The sequence below is a fragment of the Sycon ciliatum genome, chromosome 13, assembly GCF_964019385.1.
Source record: "Sycon ciliatum chromosome 13, ocSycCili1.1, whole genome shotgun sequence".
Classification (NCBI taxonomy): domain Eukaryota; kingdom Metazoa; phylum Porifera; class Calcarea; order Leucosolenida; family Sycettidae; genus Sycon; species Sycon ciliatum.
This window is the reverse complement of record NC_088655.1, coordinates 21,605,419-21,626,586: the sequence shown is the minus strand read 5'-3', so window position 1 is coordinate 21,626,586 and position 21,168 is coordinate 21,605,419. Positions and strand designations below refer to the sequence as shown.

Genomic DNA, 21,168 nt, shown 5'->3' with positions numbered 1-21,168 from the left:
AGCGCGAGGCAAACAAATCTGCAGAGCGCGAAAATATAAACACATTGAACGAAGGATTTGTTTGAGAACAAAATGCACAGGCAGACAAAGAAGAAACAGTTCGAAGCTAGAATCAATGTCCGTGTTTCTTAGAATCAATCATGGAGAAAGCTAACTAAGAGTAACTACCTCTGTCACGCAAGACCGGACCTAAACACCTACGAAGTAAGAATTGATGTGTTACGAGAAATACGTGTAGTGAAATAAATTGGTATGCATTGCATCGTGACACAACTTGCCAAGCTGCATGTACGTGATTGTAAATGTACAAACAACATGCAACGTCGTAGTAAGCACAATCGTAACTCGTGAATTCCTTGTTGTTGACTCAAGGCAAGCAGTACCTCGTGTACACGCTGACAACGACGAACGAATTGATTAGACTCTGATAATAAATACTAATAATATGAAAGAACAACAAAACGTAAATGTCACCTACGATTACACAACACCTCTCCCCCAGGTGAATTTACAAGGAGAGGCGAACAGGGGGGCGAATCGAAGCACGATCGCGCAACCCATAACCATGCTGAACGACAGGAATGGGCCAATCTAGACTGACTAGCGATTCCTCCTCCTCGGGCAACTCAGCAACAACAGGAGCTGGAACAGCAGGCTCACGAACGGGAACAGACTTCAACAGGGCGACATTGACAGTCTTGTCTCGACGACCAGGCTTCGAAATACTAACAGTGGAGGGTGAAACAACAGACTGTACAACCCAACCGTCCTCGAAAGCAGACTGACGTTTCTGGTGACGGTCAGGACGCAACAACAGGACACAATCACCAACCTGGTAAGGGCACGGCTGGACGGGCTCGATAAAGTCTGTTCGGGACAAAGCATCATCCACCAAATCTCGAATGCGTGCTGAACGAGCAGACAGGGTATCCACCCAATGACTCGCCGAGTACAGCAATGGCTCGGATGCAATTAACAGATGAGGTGGCTGCCAACCAACCATAGCTTGCATGGGCGACAGACCAGTTGCGCTATGGGGGCGATTACGGTAGCAGTACAAGAGCATATCAAGGTCCAACAGCCAATCACCAGTGGACGAATCTAAAACCTTGCGCATCAGCCCGAGCACAGTGCGATTCATGCGCTCCGCAGACCCTTGTGATTGCGGGTGACGCACAGCACCAGTACGAACAGTAACACCCATAACCGAAAACAGGGAAGACACAACGGCATTGCAAAATTCCGTACCATTATCCGTACGAACACAATCTGGTGCACCCCAGACCTGACACATCCGCACAAAAGCAGCAGCAACAGAAGCAGCATCATGGCGCTGTAGCGGAGCAATTTCAACCCACTTGGTAAAAGTGTCAACACACACCAAGACACAATGAAAGGGGGAACCATTACTCGAGCCAAGCTCTAGAACATCTAACACCACCTCACCCCATGGGCGACCAGAAATAGCATGACGCGAAGCAGCAACAGACGGACCACGACGAGGGTTAGCAGCACTGCATTGCAAACACTGAGACACAAAACTCTGACACACAGACGCAAGACCAGGAAAGAAGCAGCACTGACGCAACATATAGTACATCTTCTCCCAAGAGCCATGACCAGACACTTCATGAGCATTAGAAACCACAGCAGAGACTAACGCAGCAGGCACAACAGGAACTATCACAATGCCATCAACAGGCGATTTGACAGACCGATACAATACACCATCATCAAGCAACAACTGCGTACGAACATTACGGTACTCACTGGGTAGTGGCTGATCATGTTGAAGGCCACTGATGACGGACTGTAGCGTAGCGTCATCGGCCTGAGCTGCGGTAATGTCGGTCAAACGAAGTGCACACGGCAGGTGGACACTTGGCGCAGCGGCGACACAATCATCCGGATCAACAGCAGGCGGCGGCTCAGGAACATCAGGCGGCTGCTCAGCACGCTGCAACAACGACTTGGCACGCTGATTCCACAGGTCCGGAACACGGGTGAGAACGTCGGCGCGGTTCTCTGCACTGGGCACCCACTCGATTCGTGCACGTAAACCAGTTACATCGAGTAGATCAGCAAGGACCTGGAGACGCCGTTGAATGAGAACATCATTCAACCCCTTAGTCCGCACTCGCTGGGCATTGGTGAACACTTGGTCCAACCAGGCAGCGACTGTCTTGGAGTCGGTTTTGACCAGCAAAACCTGCACATTCCATGACACTGCAAGCTTGACGCCCTTGATGGCCGCGTCCAACTCAGCCACGTTGATGTGGCGACGATCGCTGACTTGGCGCATCCACGTGCCATCTTCAACCACGTCACCCCCGATCTCCAACGACGCACCGAGGGCAAGGTCCGAAGCATCGCACCACACAGTAGCAGAACTGGTCAGATCCGCATGCCATACACCACGCACCGGATCATGATTGTGGAGCCTTTGCTGCAGGTCAACACATATCTGCAGCAACTCAGGTGACACCGTGTCGTCCCAGCCGCGACTCTCTAGGCATGCCAAACGCTTCGCCATACTGCACGCGGGCCGCAGCCAACCAACGACGGGGTAATGGCTGGTGAGACGCCCACACCACTGAAACACCTTGCGCTTGGTGAGTGGCTCATCAAACGCTGTCTTGACTCCGTCACGGCGGCGCCACTCAGTACGGCCATCTGGCGGCGTTGACAACTGCAAGCCGAGAACACGAGAGGTAGGCATTGGTTCCGCCGGCTTGGTCTCCAGCCCATAGCTAGCCAGGCGCGCAGTCACCGTCTCTGTCAGGGCAACAGGTACACGGACGTCGTCAATATAGTTGTCGACGTCATCAAACTCTCGAGTCACCCAGCGCACAATGATGTCCATAAATTTCGGCGCAATGTTCAGGCCGAATCCCATCCGCGTCATGACGTAAGAGCGACCTCGCCATACCACGACCTGGTAGCGCAGCAGATCAGGGTGAACACGAACTTGAAGGTATGCCTTCTTCAGATCAACCAGGACATAACCATCAGGGCCCTTGACGCGCCACGACCGCAGCGTCTCGGCACATGCTGGGGCGTCTAGACCAGGACTTGAGATCAGTCGTTCGTTCAGTAGCCGGTAGTCCAGACACGGACGGACAGGTGTGCTGGCCTTGTGCGGCTGGCTGACTGCCAACAACGGCAAGACGCATTCCGGAGCACCATGAACAGCCTCGTCGTGAGGCACCATCCACCCAGCATCGATCCAGCCCTGGATCTCTGCACCAAACTTGCGCTCTTCTTCGTCTGTCAGTTTGGAGCGGGAATACTCGCCGATGCCGTGGCCGACTGGTGCATGCGGTGGCTTGCCATCTCGCCATTGCCAGTTGAGGGTCCAGCAACGCTGCGTGGCGTCCCAACGTACTGACCCATCGTCGGACGTCAGGATGATGTCGTCCCCGTCGGTCTGACAGCTGACATGCCGCAGTGGAACGTCGGCCACACTAGCTGTCACGTCGGCATGCTGGCCGAGCGTCACGCAGCACAAGCTGCCATCTTCATCGTAGCGCAGGTGCAGACCCCCACACTGTGCAATAGTGTCAGACCCAAGCAGAACATCAGTGCCGACCACAGACAGACTTGGAACGACGAGAACCTCCATGGCGACAGCGGGGATACTGACACAATCATCTTCCCGGACGAACTTCAACCGCGCACTGCCCAGGATACGCAAGGGTTGGCCATCCAGCGCCACCACTGGTTGGCCCGTGTGGGCCGTCACAGGAGTCCCGAGCTGGTCGACAAGTGCTGACGTCACCAACGTCCGGGTAGAACCAGTGTCTATGACGGACCGCACACGGACTCCCGATGCAGTGTCACAGGACACATCAACAAAGACCTTTGGCAATCCCGGCCGTGCCAAATTCGCCATGCACAGGCACCTGTCAGACTGCACTGGCTCTGCAGCTGCTGCCGAGGACTGTGCCAAAGAGGCGAGGAACTTGCGGCGCAACCGACAGTCCCTCTTCATGTGGCCCTCTTGATCGCAAAAGAAGCACATAAGCGGTCTCTGCTCCTTGGGCGGAGGGCGTGGCTTCTCATTGCCCCTCTGCTGCCGTCCGCCCTTCTGGTACCGGCGATGTGGACAGTTGCGCTGGACGTGCCCCACCTCATTGCAGTTGAAGCACAACACACTGGACTGGCGAAGTTCCGGAGCAGCAGCGGCAACAGCTCCCGATACACTGGCACGCTTGCGGCAGGAGTCGTCCGTAGATCGCAGAGCACGGACTTTGGCGACGCACTTAGTGACAGTCAGGTCTGACTCCGTGCTCGCCATGCGCACCTGCCGTCCATAGTCCAAGGACAGGCCATCCAACAATTGCTCGAGCAACACCATATCCTTGTCGTCGGCACATGTGTGGCCGGACAGCGCCAATAAGCGCTTCAGGTCGGTGACGTAGGTATCCACGGGCTCATCGTCCCGGAGCGTCCGCGCTTTAAATTGGCGGAACGCATCCGCCGGGGTCATGGTGTAAGCAGACTCCAGGGCCTTCTTTACTGCTGATTCACTGGCCTTGTCAGTATCAGACAACTGCTCAAACAGGTGGAAGGCATCACCATCCAAAAACAATGGCAACGATGCCATGCGGTCGGTTTCCGTCGACAGTTTCTGTAATCGGCACAGAACCAAAAACTTCCTCCAAAACAACTGGAAGTCTTCGCCTTTTCCTTTGAACGCTCTCAAGTAACCATCCATTTTGATGGATGCCATGGTTACACTGCCACTGCACTGGTGTAGCTCAAACCAACACCACAAACACTACAAATACTCAAATTCACTCGACTGCCTCCTGCAGTTCTACACGAGCACTCGACCGGTCCTGAGGCTCTGTTCGATCGGGTTTCGGTACCACTTGTTACTGAATTGTTTCTACTACTACTAGCTTAATTAACCACCCCTGCATCCAACCCTTGGCATGCTACAACCGACAACCGTTGCAAACTTGGGTGAGAGAATACATACAGTAGATTCAGTATAAAATTGGAAAGAAGATCATCGAAAGAATGAAAAAGGCAGCTGCATCAGCATGCAGCTGCGCATCAAAATCAAATGTAAAGATGGCGACCATGAACGACTGCGACGTGGATAAACTGCAAAACAAACTAGTGCAGCGACACTGACTCGAATGAGTAAAGAAGCGGAGAAGACGAAACGGCAAGGAAAGCGGATCGCTACGATCGCTCAAATGCACTAGCCTAGAGTGTGCATAGCGCATGCAGTCAAACGGTCACGTGATAAGTGCGTACACAAGTCATACGTCATAATAATGCAGTTGACAAAGAAAAGGAAACAAAGCTGAGCGCGAGGCAAACAAATCTGCAGAGCGCGAAAATATAAACACATTGAACGAAGGATTTGTTTGAGAACAAAATGCACAGGCAGACAAAGAAGAAACAGTTCGAAGCTAGAATCAATGTCCGTGTTTCTTAGAATCAATCATGGAGAAAGCTAACTAAGAGTAACTACCTCTGTCACGCAAGACCGGACCTAAACACCTACGAAGTAAGAATTGATGTGTTACGAGAAATACGTGTAGTGAAATAAATTGGTATGCATTGCATCGTGACACAACTTGCCAAGCTGCATGTACGTGATTGTAAATGTACAAACAACATGCAACGTCGTAGTAAGCACAATCGTAACTCGTGAATTCCTTGTTGTTGACTCAAGGCAAGCAGTACCTCGTGTACACGCTGACAACGACGAACGAATTGATTAGACTCTGATAATAAATACTAATAATATGAAAGAACAACAAAACGTAAATGTCACCTACGATTACACAACAACCTCCATTGGACAACCTCGTCGGTTGGCCATCCGGTTAAAGGCGTTCAGGAAAGAATTTGCATCCAATGCGTACGCCATCTCCAAATGGACCGCACGAGTCAGCAAACACGTGAAGAGGCACAGATAGCGTTTGTGGCGAGTCTTTCCTCTCCCCTGCACAGTTTCGAACGGCCCTCCGTAGTCAACGGCTACCCTGCTGAAGGCTCTCAGTGGCTCACACAATCGCTTTGCTGGCAACGGGGCCATGATTTGCTCTCCCGCACGGGCTTTTAGTCGTCGACACACCATGCAGTCTTTCTCCCAGTCACGGATCTCCTCCCGTGCTGCTTCGACAAGATAGTGATCAGAGAGAGCTGCCAACGTTTCATTCGTCCCGCCATGATGACGTTGCTCATGGCAATCTTTGACAATAAGCCGGGTGGTCGGATATTTCCGGGGGAGAAGAATCGGGAAGCGCACATCAAACGGCAACCAGTCAGCCAGCTTGGTGCGACCATCGCAGCGCAATAGTCCGTCGTCGTCCAGTCGAGGCGATAACCTCGCCAAACGTGACTTCAGCGGAAGTGGTTGACCATTCTTCACTAGCTTCAGATCCTCCGTGAATGCCTCGTGCTGTGCCTCTTTGATGATGGAAAGGCTGGCAGCGTCCATCTCCTCGCCGGTTAGCTCTCCGCTCAACTCCTCACCTCCACGGCAGTTGGTGATGAAGCGAATTGCCCAAGCCCGTACTCTGACTACGCGCGTCCAGTCTGAGAAGCGCCGAGAGCACAAGCTGGGTACTTTCTCGGACATAAAGGACATCACCTCGGGCTGTGCAGCCTTGCGAGCTTCCGCTCGAGCAGCTGGGTCTTGGCCACCCACGATCTTGGCTGGCCATTCAGATTCTTCTTTCTGCAGGAAGGCTGGTCCTTGCCACCACAGCTCAGTTGCAACCAGTTGCTCTACCCCAGCTCCCCGTGACGCCAAGTCAGCTGGGTTGTCGCTGGAGGGAACGTACCGCCATTGACTGGGCGACGTAACAGTCTGGATGTGGCTGATGCGATTCGCCACAAACGGTTTGAAACGTCGGCTGTAGCTGCGAATCCAGAGCAGCACAGTTGCACTGTCGCTCCAGAAAATCACCTCTGACATGGCAATGGTCATGATCTGACTGAACTTCCGGGCCAGCTGAAGGCCAAGCACAGCCGCCAGCAACTCCAGCCGGGGGATACTTTGTGTTCTTGTCGGCGCCACTCTGCTCTTGGCTCCAGCGAGACGAACGTTTCCCTCAGAGCCACGCTGCACGGTGGAGCTGTAGACCACGGCACCATACACCACACTCGACGCATCACAGAAAACATGCAGCGTCACTCCACTGGCCACGTCCGGGATGAGACATCTTGGTACTCGAACTAAACTGAGCTTCGCCAGGTCATTGAACCACTGGCGAGCGCTGGTGTCGATGCCATCTGGAACTGGTTCATCCCAGTCAATACCAGCTACCCAACTCTCTTGCATGAGGATCTTGGCTTGGGTCACGAACGGTGCCAGAAACCCCAACGGGTCGAATACGGACGCGACTTTTGCTAGGAGGAATCGCTTGGTGATGCGTTGGTTGGTGAGGTCTGGCGGTTGAACGCTGAAGAAGAAGCAGTCTGCCTGACCGTCCCATGACACTCCTAGCGTCTTCACGGATGGTAGCTCTCCTTGGGATAAGTCCAGCTGGGTAGCGCGAGCCTCGGCTGGAATTACCTTCAGGAGCTCGGGCGAGTTGGACACCCACTTGCGCGGCGTCATCTTGGCCTCACCCCACAGATCCATTAGCTCCCGATGAAGAATCTGACCTTGTTCGACATCTTTGGTGCTGTCCATCGTGTCATCCATGTAGGTGGACGCGAGGATAGCTTCTGCTGCCAGGGGATGCGACGCCAAATGTTCCCGGGCTGTCTGCTGAGCAACGTACTGGGCGATGAATGGTGCAGCACTGACGCCAAAGACCAGGCGGTTGAACTCAAAGTGCCGTAAAGGCTTGGCTGGATCCAGGTCCCGCCACACGAATCTGAGGTACTTCCTGTCTGCTGGCGCAACCGACACCTGCAAATACATTTCGGTCACGTCACAGCCCACTGCTATAGGCTTTTGCCGAAACCTGGTCAACACATCGAACAACTCACATTGGAGCTTCGGACCAGGGTAGATGGCGTCGTTGAGGCTGAGGCCATGACAGGATGCTGCAGCGTCAAAGACGATCCGCACCTTGGTTGTCGTCTTCTGCGGTCGGACGATGGGAAAGTGGGATAAGTACCAGCATACCTCTTGACCTAGCTCTTCCTTCGCGAGCTCCCGGATATAGCCGTTCCTCTGGTAGGCCTGGAAGACTTGGCCATAAGCCTGGGCAACGAATGGGTCTTTCAGGAGCTTGCGCTCGGTGTGGCCTAGACGTTTCGTAGCCGCACCCAAGTTGTTGCATAATTCTCTCTTGCGATTGTTCCACGGCAGAGACACCTGGTACCGACCGTCCACCTTCTTCAGCGAGTGTTTGACGATGTCTAGGGCTGTCTCTTCCTCCAGCGAGCGCGGGCCGGGCTCACTGAAGCTCTCCTCCGTGCCGCAGCTGTCAATTTGCCAGAACTGCTGTAGCGCGGTCTCAAAGCCGGTTGGTGTTGCTCTCTCCTCACTCTGAAACGCTTGGCTGTGGAACGTCCTTTGACTCGAGTGGGTTCCCGTCACTCTGCCAACACAGGTCCAACCCAGTGGAGTATGACGCGCCACTGGTTGACCAGGCGGGCCGACCACTTCCTGCTGTGACACAAGCAGCTCAGCATAGTCGCTCCCAATCAGCAGATCGACCCTGGCGGGCTCCGCCAGTCTTGCGAACGGAATCTCTCTCAGGTGAGGATACTTGACTGCTTCCTTGACCCACTCTACCGGACGAAGATTCCCGGTGACCGAATCAGCCGTCAGCGCCGTCATAGATTGCCGAACACTGCCATCCATGCTGCCAATGGTGAAGCTTACCGGTCTGGTTGTGAATGAGGTCTGCTTGCCATTCAAGGTGTGGACTGTGAATGTCCTCAGCTCCCCGCTGACGCCGAGCTGGTTGGCAATGCTGCCGTTGAGGTAGCTCGTCGTGCTACCGTCGTCCAGCAACGCATTCACTTGCACTGACTTGTGGCCGTTCTCCAAGACGACTGAGACCGTTCGCAGAGCTATCTTGCTCGGGCCTTGGACCATCATGGTGGAATCACTCTTCGTGGACTCCGTCTCCCCCTCGGTGAACGACTGTGGGGTGCGCTGCTCTTGGTCTTTACCGGCGTATGGCGGCGTTACTAAACAGTCGATGGCGGGAGGCAATAACTGGTCTCCTGTCTCCTGACCTGAACCATTGTCTCCATAGTTGCAGAATTGTTCGGCAGGACTGAGTTGGGACTTGTCCGCCGTCATTCCTCCAGCTGCCGTGTTCCCCGATTTTTTCTTGTTTGACTGTGCGGCATCGGGGTTCCTGCTGTCCTCGTGTAGCAAGTCCCGGTGTAGCAAGTAGTGGTGATTGTTGTTGCAGCCGCTCACTGAGCAGGGTCTGGTTCGTGGACAGTGGTGACCTTGGTGATCGCCTCCAAGGCAGCGGTAGCACAGACCATGCTGTTTAGCCTGTCTCCAGCGATTGGCGACGGAAAGCTGCTGAAATGCTTTACACTGCCAGACACCGTGAGGTCCGCCACATTGCGGACATGAAGATCGTCCAGCCGCTGAGCCCGCAGGCCTTGACCACCCTGCATTCTGCGAAGCCTTTCCCCCGAAGTAGGATCGTTGAGGAGCATTTCGGGGTGCCGGAGGCTTGTCCTTTGCACCAACTCCATCTAGTGCTTCGGACGCTCCAACGGCAAACTCCGCTTCCAACGTCACCCACTCCAGTAGTGCTTGAATTCCTGGCTGGCAGGGCTTCTGATGACACCATCGATTGAATTGGGTTAACATCCCAGCCGGCAACTTGGCCAGGAGCTTCCGGTACAACAGCCCATCACCCAGCTCATTGCCTTTTCCGGAGTCGAGGAGGTTGACCACGAGTACGTCGAGGAGATCTGCGAACTTCTGGAGATCTCCTGCTCGGCCGGAACGAATGATTGGGCAGGCCTCGACTTGCTCGTACTGCAGCGACAGCTGTCGTTGGTCGCCTCCAAACTTGCGGTCTAACCGCCTCATTGCGGCCTCATACGCAGACGGGGTGTATCCCAAGCTCTCGATGGAAGCCAAGGCATCTCCACTCAAATACTGCCGGAGGTGCAGCAGTTTCAAGTCTGCCCTTGCAGACGAGCTACCAACACACGCCATGAAAGCAGCCTTCCATGAGGCATACGCCTGCTTATCGCCGCCGAAGACTGGGATCTGTATAGCCTTCAGTTGCTTGAAAATTTCATCTGATGGCTGCTTGACAGGTGGAGGCTGAGACACAGCACGCTGGTGGCTGGCGGACACACCTGCTCCTGGCAATGCTGAAAAGGCACCAATGCCCATGGCCTGATGACTTGAGGCTACCTGTGGTGGCCCACTGGCCTGGGTGTACAGATAGTTGGCGGACTGATATGGCAGAGATGATGTAGGGTGTAGTCCTGACACAGGAGCCTTAGTACTACTGCCCTGCTGGCCTGGACTCTTCGCGACTTGAAGTTGAGGGGCCTTGGTCTCACTCACTCTAGTATATGCACTGGACACACATACAGCACTCCGTGTTGGCACAGCAGGCTGTAGTACAGGCAAGGCAGGGCTTCTTTCACGCTCTGACCTCCTACTCCCAGCTTCCATTGGTGGCCTTGTTCTAGCCCCAAGCTCTGCCTCTCTGTTACTACTGCCGGAGACACTTGTGGTCACAACCACTTCATCACTGTCTTCTACTCTTGCCTGGTTCTCCTGAACCAGCGCCACGCCATCACCAGGCTCATCCCGATCCTGGGAGCCTTCACTTCTGCCCAGCGATATCACACTCAGTGGACTTCCTGGCTCTTCCACTGGTGCCTGGGCATACTGATGATACGCTGGCCTGTCTGGGTGGCTGTTCCGTGCAGCCGTCCACGCTGGCTGGTGTTCTAGGAACTCCTGATACAGCCTTGTGACCTCCTTCATCTCTTTCTCCGCTTCCTCCATCTCATCGGTCACTTTAGCCACTGCGAGCGCATCGTTCATGCCGCCAGCCCACTCGAGTACGTCCATGAACACACCGTTCAGGGCATCCTCGATCATTTCTAATTCGCCAAACAACGACCTCGCAGCTTCCTCTTCAACTCCGTCACGCAAGGCCACGATCACGGCTCTGCGACACCTGGTGAACTTTCTCTTGCGATTCGCTTTTTCAGCTTTCATTTTCACGAACATCAGTTCATTCGATCGCTGGTCACTTTGACCATGTTCGTCCTCTTCGACTTCCTCGTCCTCCTCGATCACGTCGCCTGCCCTCTCTGCCATGGCACCTGAAAAGAGCTCAGTTCTCTGACTGCTAGCCCTGATTGTGCTCTCACTCTCAGGCTCCGGCGACGACATGATCTGAATAATTTAAATTTCCGAAACTGAACTGCTCACTCAGGCGATAACCATCCTCTGCTACCAGAATGTTCACACGAAGGAACACGTTATCTTATCTTTTCACTCCAAATACAATTACACCTGAAAGAGCAGCCTAGCTAGCTACACAACGCGAACCAAGGAACTACTAAAACCGAAAACATTCCATGTCGGTACACAACCGAAGACAAAAGGCAAAGATGAAGTAATTAATTTATGCCGCACTGTCAGCTGGCAAAACAGCAGAGGCGTAGCCACCGCACACTCGCTGTTGTACGGCACGAAAGCTAGCCATGATACTATGCAATACAAATGTATGACCATGCACAGCAACAAGCAACAACACACAGCTAAGAAGTAGATGCATGTAATACATGAACGGCCAGTTGGAAATAGTTATGATGCCACTTTGTAGATCGCCCCCATGAATAGAAAACCACAAGAGAGACAGGGAAGACTACAGCCTACAGTGTAGCTCAGGCCTTGATACATGAATCACTATTGCAGTATTGGCACAAGACAGAGAAAGGACTGCTCCAGCTATCAATAATAAAAGGAACCATTACTTCTAGTCTTAGTGATGCCATGCCAGAGAAATATTACGTACTACCGTCTGAACAACAAGTACTTACAAATAATTTTGAAACAAACGGCGCATCCTGCCGACGGCAGCCCCAGACCTTCATACATCATCATCTGTAAAACCAAGCATGAGTGCACACAAACACTATTAGTGTCACGAATACGAAAGCAGGGTAAGACAAGAGGATACGAAACAAGTAAGTATCGCTATAACGAGGGGGTAAGTATACATGTAAACAGAGCAGTGCTTACTTACAGGGTCCTAATACGCTCTACGGCGTCCCGGTAGTCGGACTGCAACAGCAGTCCGACTTGCCGACCCTCCCAGTAACGGGCTAGATGGGCCGTACCCGTGAGGTGGGCGGCCACGGCTGTGGCTCCCACCAGCCTTTCTCCACTGTAAAAACGAAAGAAACCGCAGAAAGCACAGTGTCATAGAGCTCTTTTGTTGGGGGAGAGAGCTAGGAGCACTGCACACTTACCATTTATCGCAATATATGATTAGAAAGAGGCGGCGCTTGACGCACCGCCTCAGATGCCGGAACAGGGGTATTACCCCTGTCAGTCGGAAACCGCAGTGGCACGTGAACGTCATTTGGGCTGTTTTCAGGATAATGATACTGAAATGAAGGTGTGAACCGCAAAGCAAGACCTTTACCTTCTTCCTGTCGAATTCGCTCCCCAGCTGCATACCGACATCATCCGCTAAAACCCAATCATACCAAGTAACGCAAAGGTCATCAGTTGACCTTTTGGACTTTTCAACTCTTATCCAAAACCACCAAGAGGAAAAAACCAGGATGAAGAAGACGTCAGTTGTAGAAGCGTTTGTGGAGGAGTTGTTACATTATTCTCAGTAAATAGATATGGCTGATACATTCGGTGTAGACTTGGACGACCGGTCGTGGTCTCTCACCACCGATCCTTTACTAATAGAAAGGCGGACGCCAATAAGAACTGTTGTGGAGTTGGCAGATCAAAACGCGCAGCAAGAAATTTGGCACGTCGATGGTAGACTCCATCGGGAGGACGGACCAGCTCTTGTTGATAGTAGGGGAGTGTCCGCCTGGTGCTATGGAGGTCGCCTTCATCGCGTTAATGAACCTGCTTGGATAGGACGGGGTAGCATCGAGTACTACCTCAACGGTGCCTAGAGCCGGCGGTCCTGCAGTCAGTTATTGTGACGCCACATGCTGTATTCTACGGTGCTATCACCAGGGAAGGCTCCACAGGGTGAATGCGCCAGCGGTGATACGCAGGGAAGCTAACAATCGTGTACGGGAGTGGTGCCGATACAACCTTCGGCATAGGGAAGATGGACCTGCTTTCACCTCTCACGAGGAGGAGGGTATCTATCAGTGGTACCTCAATGGGGTGTATTACGGTGACCACCATCAAGACCAGGCAATACACCCCATGGAGCTGCAGTACATCAATGTAGTGCCTACCAACAACAACCGACAACAACAACCAACAACAGCCAACAACAACCAACAACAACCAACAACAACCAACAACAACCAACAACAACCGACAACAACCGACAACAACCGACAACAACAACCAACAACAACCGACAACATCCGGCAACAACCAACAACAACCAACAACAACCAACAACAACACCCAACAACCGACAACAACAACACCCAACAACCAACAACAACACCCAACAACCGACAACAACACCCAACAACCGACAACAATCAACAACAACCAACAACAACACTCAACAACAACCAACAACAACCAACAACAACCAACAACAACCAACAACAACCGACAACAACCGACAACAACCGACAACAACAACCAACAACAACCAACAACAACCGACAACATCCGGCAACAACCAACAACAACCAACAACAACCAACAACAACACCCAACAACCGACAACAACAACACCCAACAGCCAACAACAACACCCAACAACCGACAACAACACCCAACAACCGACAACAATCAACAACAACCAACAACAACACTCAACAACAACCAACAACAACCAACAACAACCGACAACAACCGACAACAACCGACAACAACCGACAATAACCAACAACAACCAACAGCAAACGACAACAACCGACAACAACCGACAGCAACAGCCAACAACAACATCAACAACGACGACGATAACGACGACAACAACCAACAACAACATCAACAACGACGACGATAGCGACGACAACCACAACAGTGTCCGGTAATGTGTGGTAGAGAATGGCAGTCAGCCAGACTGTGTACAATTGAACATGTATAATAATAATAATAACACATTTCGCGTAGTTGAGCACTAAATAAAGAAATTCAGTGGTTTTCCCACTTCTGTCTTGTGAGCATCATCAGCAAGGTGTAGTAGCTGTTGATACTGATTTGTCCTCGAGTGTCGAGCTGCACAGTTTCTTCCAGTCTGTCTTGTCCTCTGTTTGTTGCCGGCACCTGGAAAGGGCTTCCATGGTCTTCATGGGCACACCCAGCTTATTCAACTGAGCGACCAGACTTGTGGCTAGTGTCAACCTTGGCCGCCCACGAGGTGCTTTGTTGCCCTTGCTCAAATAGCCGCTCATGGCTACTTAGGGTGGCGTGTTCGTGTCCATCTGTAGCACATGACTGGTCATTCGTAGTCGCCTACATGCAACTGTGTCATGTATTACTACAAGAACTCAACCAAGTCCTCAGCAGTCATGGAGTAGCGGCAGGTTGGGCAAGTAGGGCTTGGGGGCAGAACTGATCCACTCCTTGATACAGTGGAAGTGAAATTCATGACCGCGCTCCAACTTGGATAGAGGACGGTCCAGGGTATCCTGACAAATCACACAGATGGGCTCATGACTTATTGCTGACGAGTCTACCTTAGTAGGCACTACATTGATGTACTGCAGCTCCATGGGGTGTATTGCCTGGTCTTGATGGTGGTCACCGTAATACACCCCATTGAGGTACCACTGATAGATACCCTCCTCCTCGTGAGAGGTGAAAGCAGGTCCATCTTCCCTATGCCGAAGGTTGTATCGGCACCACTCCCGTACACGATTGTTAGCTTCCCTGCGTATCACCGCTGGCACATTCACCCTGTGGAGCCTTCCCTGGTGATAGCACCGTAGAATACAGCATGTGGCGTCACAATAACTGACTGCAGGACCGCCGGCTCTAGGCACCGTTGAGGTAGTACTCGATGCTACCCCGTCCTATCCAAGCAGGTTCATTAACGCGATGAAGGCGACCTCCATAGCACCAGGCGGACACTCCCCTACTATCAACAAGAGCTGGTCCGTCCTCCCGATGGAGTCTACCATCGACGTGCCAAATTTCTTGCTGCGCGTTTTGATCTGCCAACTCCACAACAGTTCTTATTGGCGTCCGCCTTTCTATTAGTAAAGGATCGGTGGTGAGAGACCACGACCGGTCGTCCAAGTCTACACCGAATGTATCAGCCATATCTATTTACTGAGAATAATGTAACAACTCCTCCACAAACGCTTCTACAACTGACGTCTTCTTCATCCTGGTTTTTTCCTCTTGGTGGTTTTGGATAAGAGTTGAAAAGTCCAAAAGGTCAACTGATGACCTTTGCGTTACTTGGTATGATTGGGTTTTAGCGGATGATGTCGGTATGCAGCTGGGGAGCGAATTCGACAGGAAGAAGGTAAAGGTCTTGCTTTGCGGTTCACACCTTCACTTCAGTATCATTATCCTGAAAACAGCCCAAATGACGTTCACGTGCCACTGCGGTTTCCGACTGACAGGGGTAATACCCCTGTTCCGGCATCTGAGGCGGTGCGTCAAGCGCCGCCTCTTTCTAATCATATATTGCGATAAATGGTAAGTGTGCAGTGCTCCTAGCTCTCTCCCCCAACAAAAGAGCTCTATGACACTGTGCTTTCTGCGGTTTCTTTCGTTTTTACAGTGGAGAAAGGCTGGTGGGAGCCACAGCCGTGGCCGCCCACCTCACGGGTACGGCCCATCTAGCCCGTTACTGGGAGGGTCGGCAAGTCGGACTGCTGTTGCAGTCCGACTACCGGGACGCCGTAGAGCGTATTAGGACCCTGTAAGTAAGCACTGCTCTGTTTACATGTATACTTACCCCCTCGGTATAGCGATACTTACTTGTTTCGTATCCTCTTGTCTTACCCTGCTTTCGTATTCGTGACACTAATAGTGTTTGTGTGCACTCATGCTTGGTTTTACAGATGATGATGTATGAAGGTCTGGGGCTGCCGTCGGCAGGATGCGCCGTTTGTTTCAAAATTATTTGTAAGTACTTGCTTGTAACAGGCGTAGTGTAGTAACTGTGTGTGCAGTGTAGTAACTGTGTGTGCAGTGTAGTAACAGTGTGTAGTGTTTTGTGATGGTACTGTGCTATAGCAGTGAGTCGTAATGTGTTTTGTGATGGTCCTGAGCAGTCGTAATGTGTTGGGCTACTGAAGTACACTGCATGAAGGGGTATGTGTGGGTGCTTCGACATATTCTCGTGCTTCCTAAACCCTAGATACGTGTATAGCACTATAACCTAGATGTGTGTGTGCGTGTGTGCGTGTGCGTGCATTGTGTTCTCTTCTACAGACTCATCCAAGTCAATTTAAATAAAAGTGTATTATAGTAAACAGTATTGTGTTTTGTTACGGTGAATATGTGGGGAATGGTGGACATGCCTTAGTGTGACTGGATACCCGCGGGTTGTGACTCTTTGCTGGCCACTCTGGATTCTCCAGCATAGATTCGGTACAGTGCAGAGGGGATTTGTGGTGCGTAGCAACACTGCTTCACTGTGACACCCCTTCAATAATTGTTTTGATGCATGACACCCCGGGCGTAGCCGGTTGATTCTAACTGAATTCCGATCAAAATAGAAATATGCATCTAATGTACCTGCATGGATAGTAGGCATTTCCCTAATCGGCCGGGCGAAAAATTCGCCGAAAAAAGTGGTTTTGAAGAAATTACCCATCTTTTCGCCGAATGTTCAAAAATTCGCATGTTGAATTCGCCGAAAATCGATGTTTCAGTGCTTCAACAGAGTGTATGTAAATGTACATGACGTATTGGGAACGGTGACTTCAAGTACTATGTTGAGCCGAATTCTGATCTTGGGGCTCATAATATGGCCGAATTTGAACATTGTCTTAACCGATCGAAAAGCCGATTAGGCATGCTCTGCATGGGCAACTTGTCAGTGCACATCTACGATGTGCAAATAAAACGAATGCACGGAACGTGAACTTTGTTTGCTGCAAATCTACGAGGTGCGAATCAGGGAGTAGTATAATGACACGTGTACTAGTACACCTTGTGTTTTTCGATTTTGACAGCATGTTGTCTTGCGACCATTTGAACCGTATTGGGAAAACCCAGGTTCGGACCCTCGTAGGATCCTACCAACCCGTAGAGTAACGAGGGTCCGAACCTGGGTTTTCCCAATACGGTTCAAATGGTCGCAAGACCGGGACTCTGCCAACCGGTTTATGGTTGTAGTCAGGAGCACTACGCGTCCTCGCCTTGTAACATGCTGTCAAAATCGAAAAACATGTTAAACTACCAAGCAAGGCTTCTGTATATACTACACCTTGTGTTGCACTGCGTCTTTTCCACACGCAGGGTCACTGAAGGCCGCACGTTTCGCCTGCGTATGCGGGCATGTGCAATAATTCAGTGCACATCTACGATGTCCGAATCAGGGAATAGTACGTATTTTACTACTCCCTGGTGCGAATGCACCGAACAAGTGCACGTTCGCCACCTATGGCGAAAAGAACCTTAAGGATGACATTTATGGCATGCCCGGGGTCAAAGGTCAAACTCTGGGGGGTCCCGGGGCCAGACCAAGCACGCCCGACACAGTGTGCCTTATTTGGCCCAAAGGTCAAAGGTCAAAAAGTGTGCCAGAACCCGCCCCGCACTATACTACTCACACACCGTACGATATTTAAAAGCCAACAAAAAACGAAAAAGAACACAAGACAAAGGCATGCCCGGGAGGCAAGATTATAAGTTTAAGGTCATGATCAGCACACTGTGAAACTACACAATCATGTATTTACAACTTCGCATATTATTGGTACTACTACTTTAACTGGTTTTGAGGGAAAGAGACAAACGGGAAAAGTCTGAAGAAAAAATCGACTGTCACCACCAGGACTCGAACCAGGGACCCTCGCTTGTAGCCAGCGATGCTCGAACCACTGAGCTATGGTGTAGTCGTCATCCAAGCAGAGACCGTTCAACGTTTTCTTCAGACTTCGTAATTCACACTTCCTGTGAATCCACACACTACTTTCTTGTTTTTTTTTCCGGTCGGAGGCAAAAAGGTACGCGGGCGCGGACAACGAAAAAAGAAAGGGTGGCCTTAGGAACAAGATGCAGGCGATGACGTGCAATGAAATCGTTGACGCACAACGAGCCCAGGGGAATAGAGAGCTCTAGCATCACGTAATTCACCCTCCAGTTCGCGTTTCCGTTTGGGTTCGCTAGGTCTCCAACATTTTCGCGAATTCCTCTCCTGGTAGTTTCACGATGCACATGTCGTCAAGGACGCAAAGCAACATTCCACACATATTGTGTGGCTGAAAGATGCGAAGATCAATAAAAGGGGGAAGCTATGGGAGCAAGTATTATGCAAAACCGAATGCCGTACCGTCGGTCAGTGTCGTGCAATGTTATCGCCTGAGCTGATTGTTTAGCAACTGGTAGTGTTAGTGAACATTATAGCGTAACTTGTAGTTTCTTGGTCCTTTTTTCTTTACTATAAATAAAAAAAATAAAAAATGATTTGTTTGCACTGATGCAGGTATGTCCAGTGCGTCAGGTAGTGACACAAATGACGCGTCAGTCTTGTCGCCGGTTCAGACGCACGTACATCTACTTGTAGGTTGCCAGTTATTTGGGTCGAATTCGAGTCAGCTTGTGGAAACTGACCGCCTGTGGCGAAGCCATGGAAGAACGTTGGTTTAAACAGACTTGCACGAAAATTCACCTGGGAAGAATGCTGAGTATCTGAGAGTAAGATTGGGACAGTGCGGGAGCAAAAACGAATCCATACAGATCGTTTTTCCGCGCTCGACGTCGTCTTTAATGAATGGAAACAACTAGCGAGGGAGCGCTCTGCGGAGTAGATTTGTGTTTGAAACCGTAATTCATACCAGGGAGTAATACCATACATGGTACTACTCGCTGATGCATACAGACGATATCTTGCGCAATCTATAAATTGCAGCATATTATTTTTTATTATAAACACTGAACATGGATACTGGATAACTGTACTCAGTACTAGTAACTCTTTACAATTTACTGGCTATGTTTTATTAATATTACTATTATTATTATTGTAAAAGAGAAAAGGACATATGGATCCGAGTTAAGAGTAACTCTCCATCACTGTAACATGATACTATATACAGTCAGAAAGTGCAATAACTAGGCACAAAACTGACAGAATACTGAGACATTCGACGTCCTGACACCTAACTTCAACACATCTCCGTAGCGCTAACCGACAGCCTTCCAACTTGGAAGGTTCAAGGTTATGGAAAGACCAAAGAGGGGAAGGCAAGCGCAACGAAAACGAGGAAAAGCTACAGTCCCAACGGAACAAAGAATGTCGATTGTTACTGGACGATGACGAGACCAGTACGATATTTGACAAAGTGGTCTAACTACAATTCGAAACAGCAAAGCAGCACACCACCCGCGGCTGTCGGTTAGCGCTACGGAGATGTGTTGAAGCTAGGTGTCAGGACGTCGAATGTCTCAGTACTCTGTCAGTTTTGTGCCTAGTTATTGCACTTTCTGACTGTATATAGTATCATGTTACAGTGATGGAGAGTTACTCTTAACTCGGATCCATTACATTTATTTATGGCTCAACATCCGAGTTTCAAATTATTATTATTCAACGCAATAAATAGATTAAGCTGCGCACTCAGTACAAACACCATTAGCAAAACTTGTTTTCATATATAGAAGCTTGTTAAACGTTTTCGTGGCCATCTCATCAGAAGGATTACTGGCAAATCAACATCAGTTCTAAACTCAATATATATACGCACAATGCAAGCAATAATTTAGACCCTATCTGGCGCGAGAAATGAGAGTTGAAAGAAACATTACATTTTTATCTCCACGTAAGCTTTTTAATTGTTATTATTCATAGCTTTCCTTTTGATCTTGTCTCATATTGTTGTGCACTTTCCACAATATTGTGTTGCATTTAAAAGGAAGGAAAAAATTGTGATTCAAGACATGATCCTATAAACTGATTCGTTGATCTGTGGCCTGCATATTCTCTTATCCTTACCCTGACGGGGCAGGGCTTGTCGTACGGGACATATGGCCCAAATCAATGGTAGCGTGGATAAGGGACGAACAGAGAGAAGTGCTGGAGGCAGCAATGGGGTAATGCACACGTAAATATGGAAATGCGAAATTCACGGTTCGTGTGAGACCGCGACCTACTCTTCCGCATCCGTAGGAACGACACTATCTTCAAGGGTCAGGGCGAATATGCAGCTCCTAATGCGATGGGAGGTGAGTAGATCAGACCCACCACAAAGTGGTCAATGACGGAAAAGGGGAGTAAAAATTAGGAGTCAAGATCAATGGCAGAGTGAGCAAGGCGAGTCACAATACTGCTGGCAATAATCGCCCTCACTTCCTCCTTGATTGGCCTTGGCCATGAGTGTGTGCGTAATAATAATACTTCAGTAATACAGTCATCTGCACTATCTTGATGTGAACTATCGCGTACCGGTATGTACTAGTCTACTGTAGCGGACATGGAAATCCAGTCGATTGACCGGGCCGGCGCCCTCAGCGCGTACAGACCGCTGCATACAGTGTACATGTTGATCCGATGCAATCAGTGCGGAACCTTGTGCTTTGTGGCTGTTCAAAGACTTCAAGACATCTTCAACATACTCTACTGTGACTGGCGTAAACTCGTCGAGAGTGGGAATGTCGACTGGCGGGCTGGGTAGAACAAGTTCAGACGGTCTTGCAGGATCACAAACTACGGTTGCAAATGTGCTGGAACTCAGTTCCGGCATCGGTCCGCCTTGCTGCTTCACCAAGTCAATTTCGTATCCCAATTCTAGATTGGCTAGGGTACCCCGTAAGGAGACCATAGGTCTGTGGGGACCGCCCTAGAGAAATATGAATAATACTATACTGCAATAAAGAGTATAATAGATGTAGACATGGCCAGACAACAACGAGTTCATGGAATTTTAAAGGATTTTTAT

The 21,168-nt window shown here is 50.6% G+C and overlaps 2 protein-coding genes and 1 long non-coding RNA gene across 3 annotated transcripts; all 3 read right to left on the bottom strand.

Annotated features, from left to right (window-relative positions):
• Nucleotides 1–508: 508 nt before the first annotated feature.
• Nucleotides 509–4,732, bottom strand: LOC135829274 (uncharacterized). Its single transcript, XM_065341676.1, has one exon. The coding sequence runs from the start codon at nucleotides 4,730–4,732 to the stop codon at nucleotides 509–511; it is 4,224 nt and encodes a 1,407-aa protein (XP_065197748.1).
• A 1,068-nt stretch (nucleotides 4,733–5,800) lies between these two features.
• LOC135829273 (uncharacterized) lies at nucleotides 5,801–11,323 on the bottom strand. The gene has a single exon (XM_065341675.1). The coding sequence runs from the start codon at nucleotides 11,321–11,323 to the stop codon at nucleotides 5,801–5,803; it is 5,523 nt and encodes a 1,840-aa protein (XP_065197747.1).
• A 653-nt stretch (nucleotides 11,324–11,976) lies between these two features.
• On the bottom strand, nucleotides 11,977–12,529 carry LOC135830010 (uncharacterized). Its single transcript, XR_010555969.1, has 3 exons — nucleotides 12,409–12,529; nucleotides 12,183–12,323; nucleotides 11,977–12,040 (listed from the first exon to the last, which is right to left on the bottom strand). It is a non-coding gene; the product is annotated as an uncharacterized LOC135830010 (long non-coding RNA).
• Nucleotides 12,530–21,168: the final 8,639 nt, after the last annotated feature.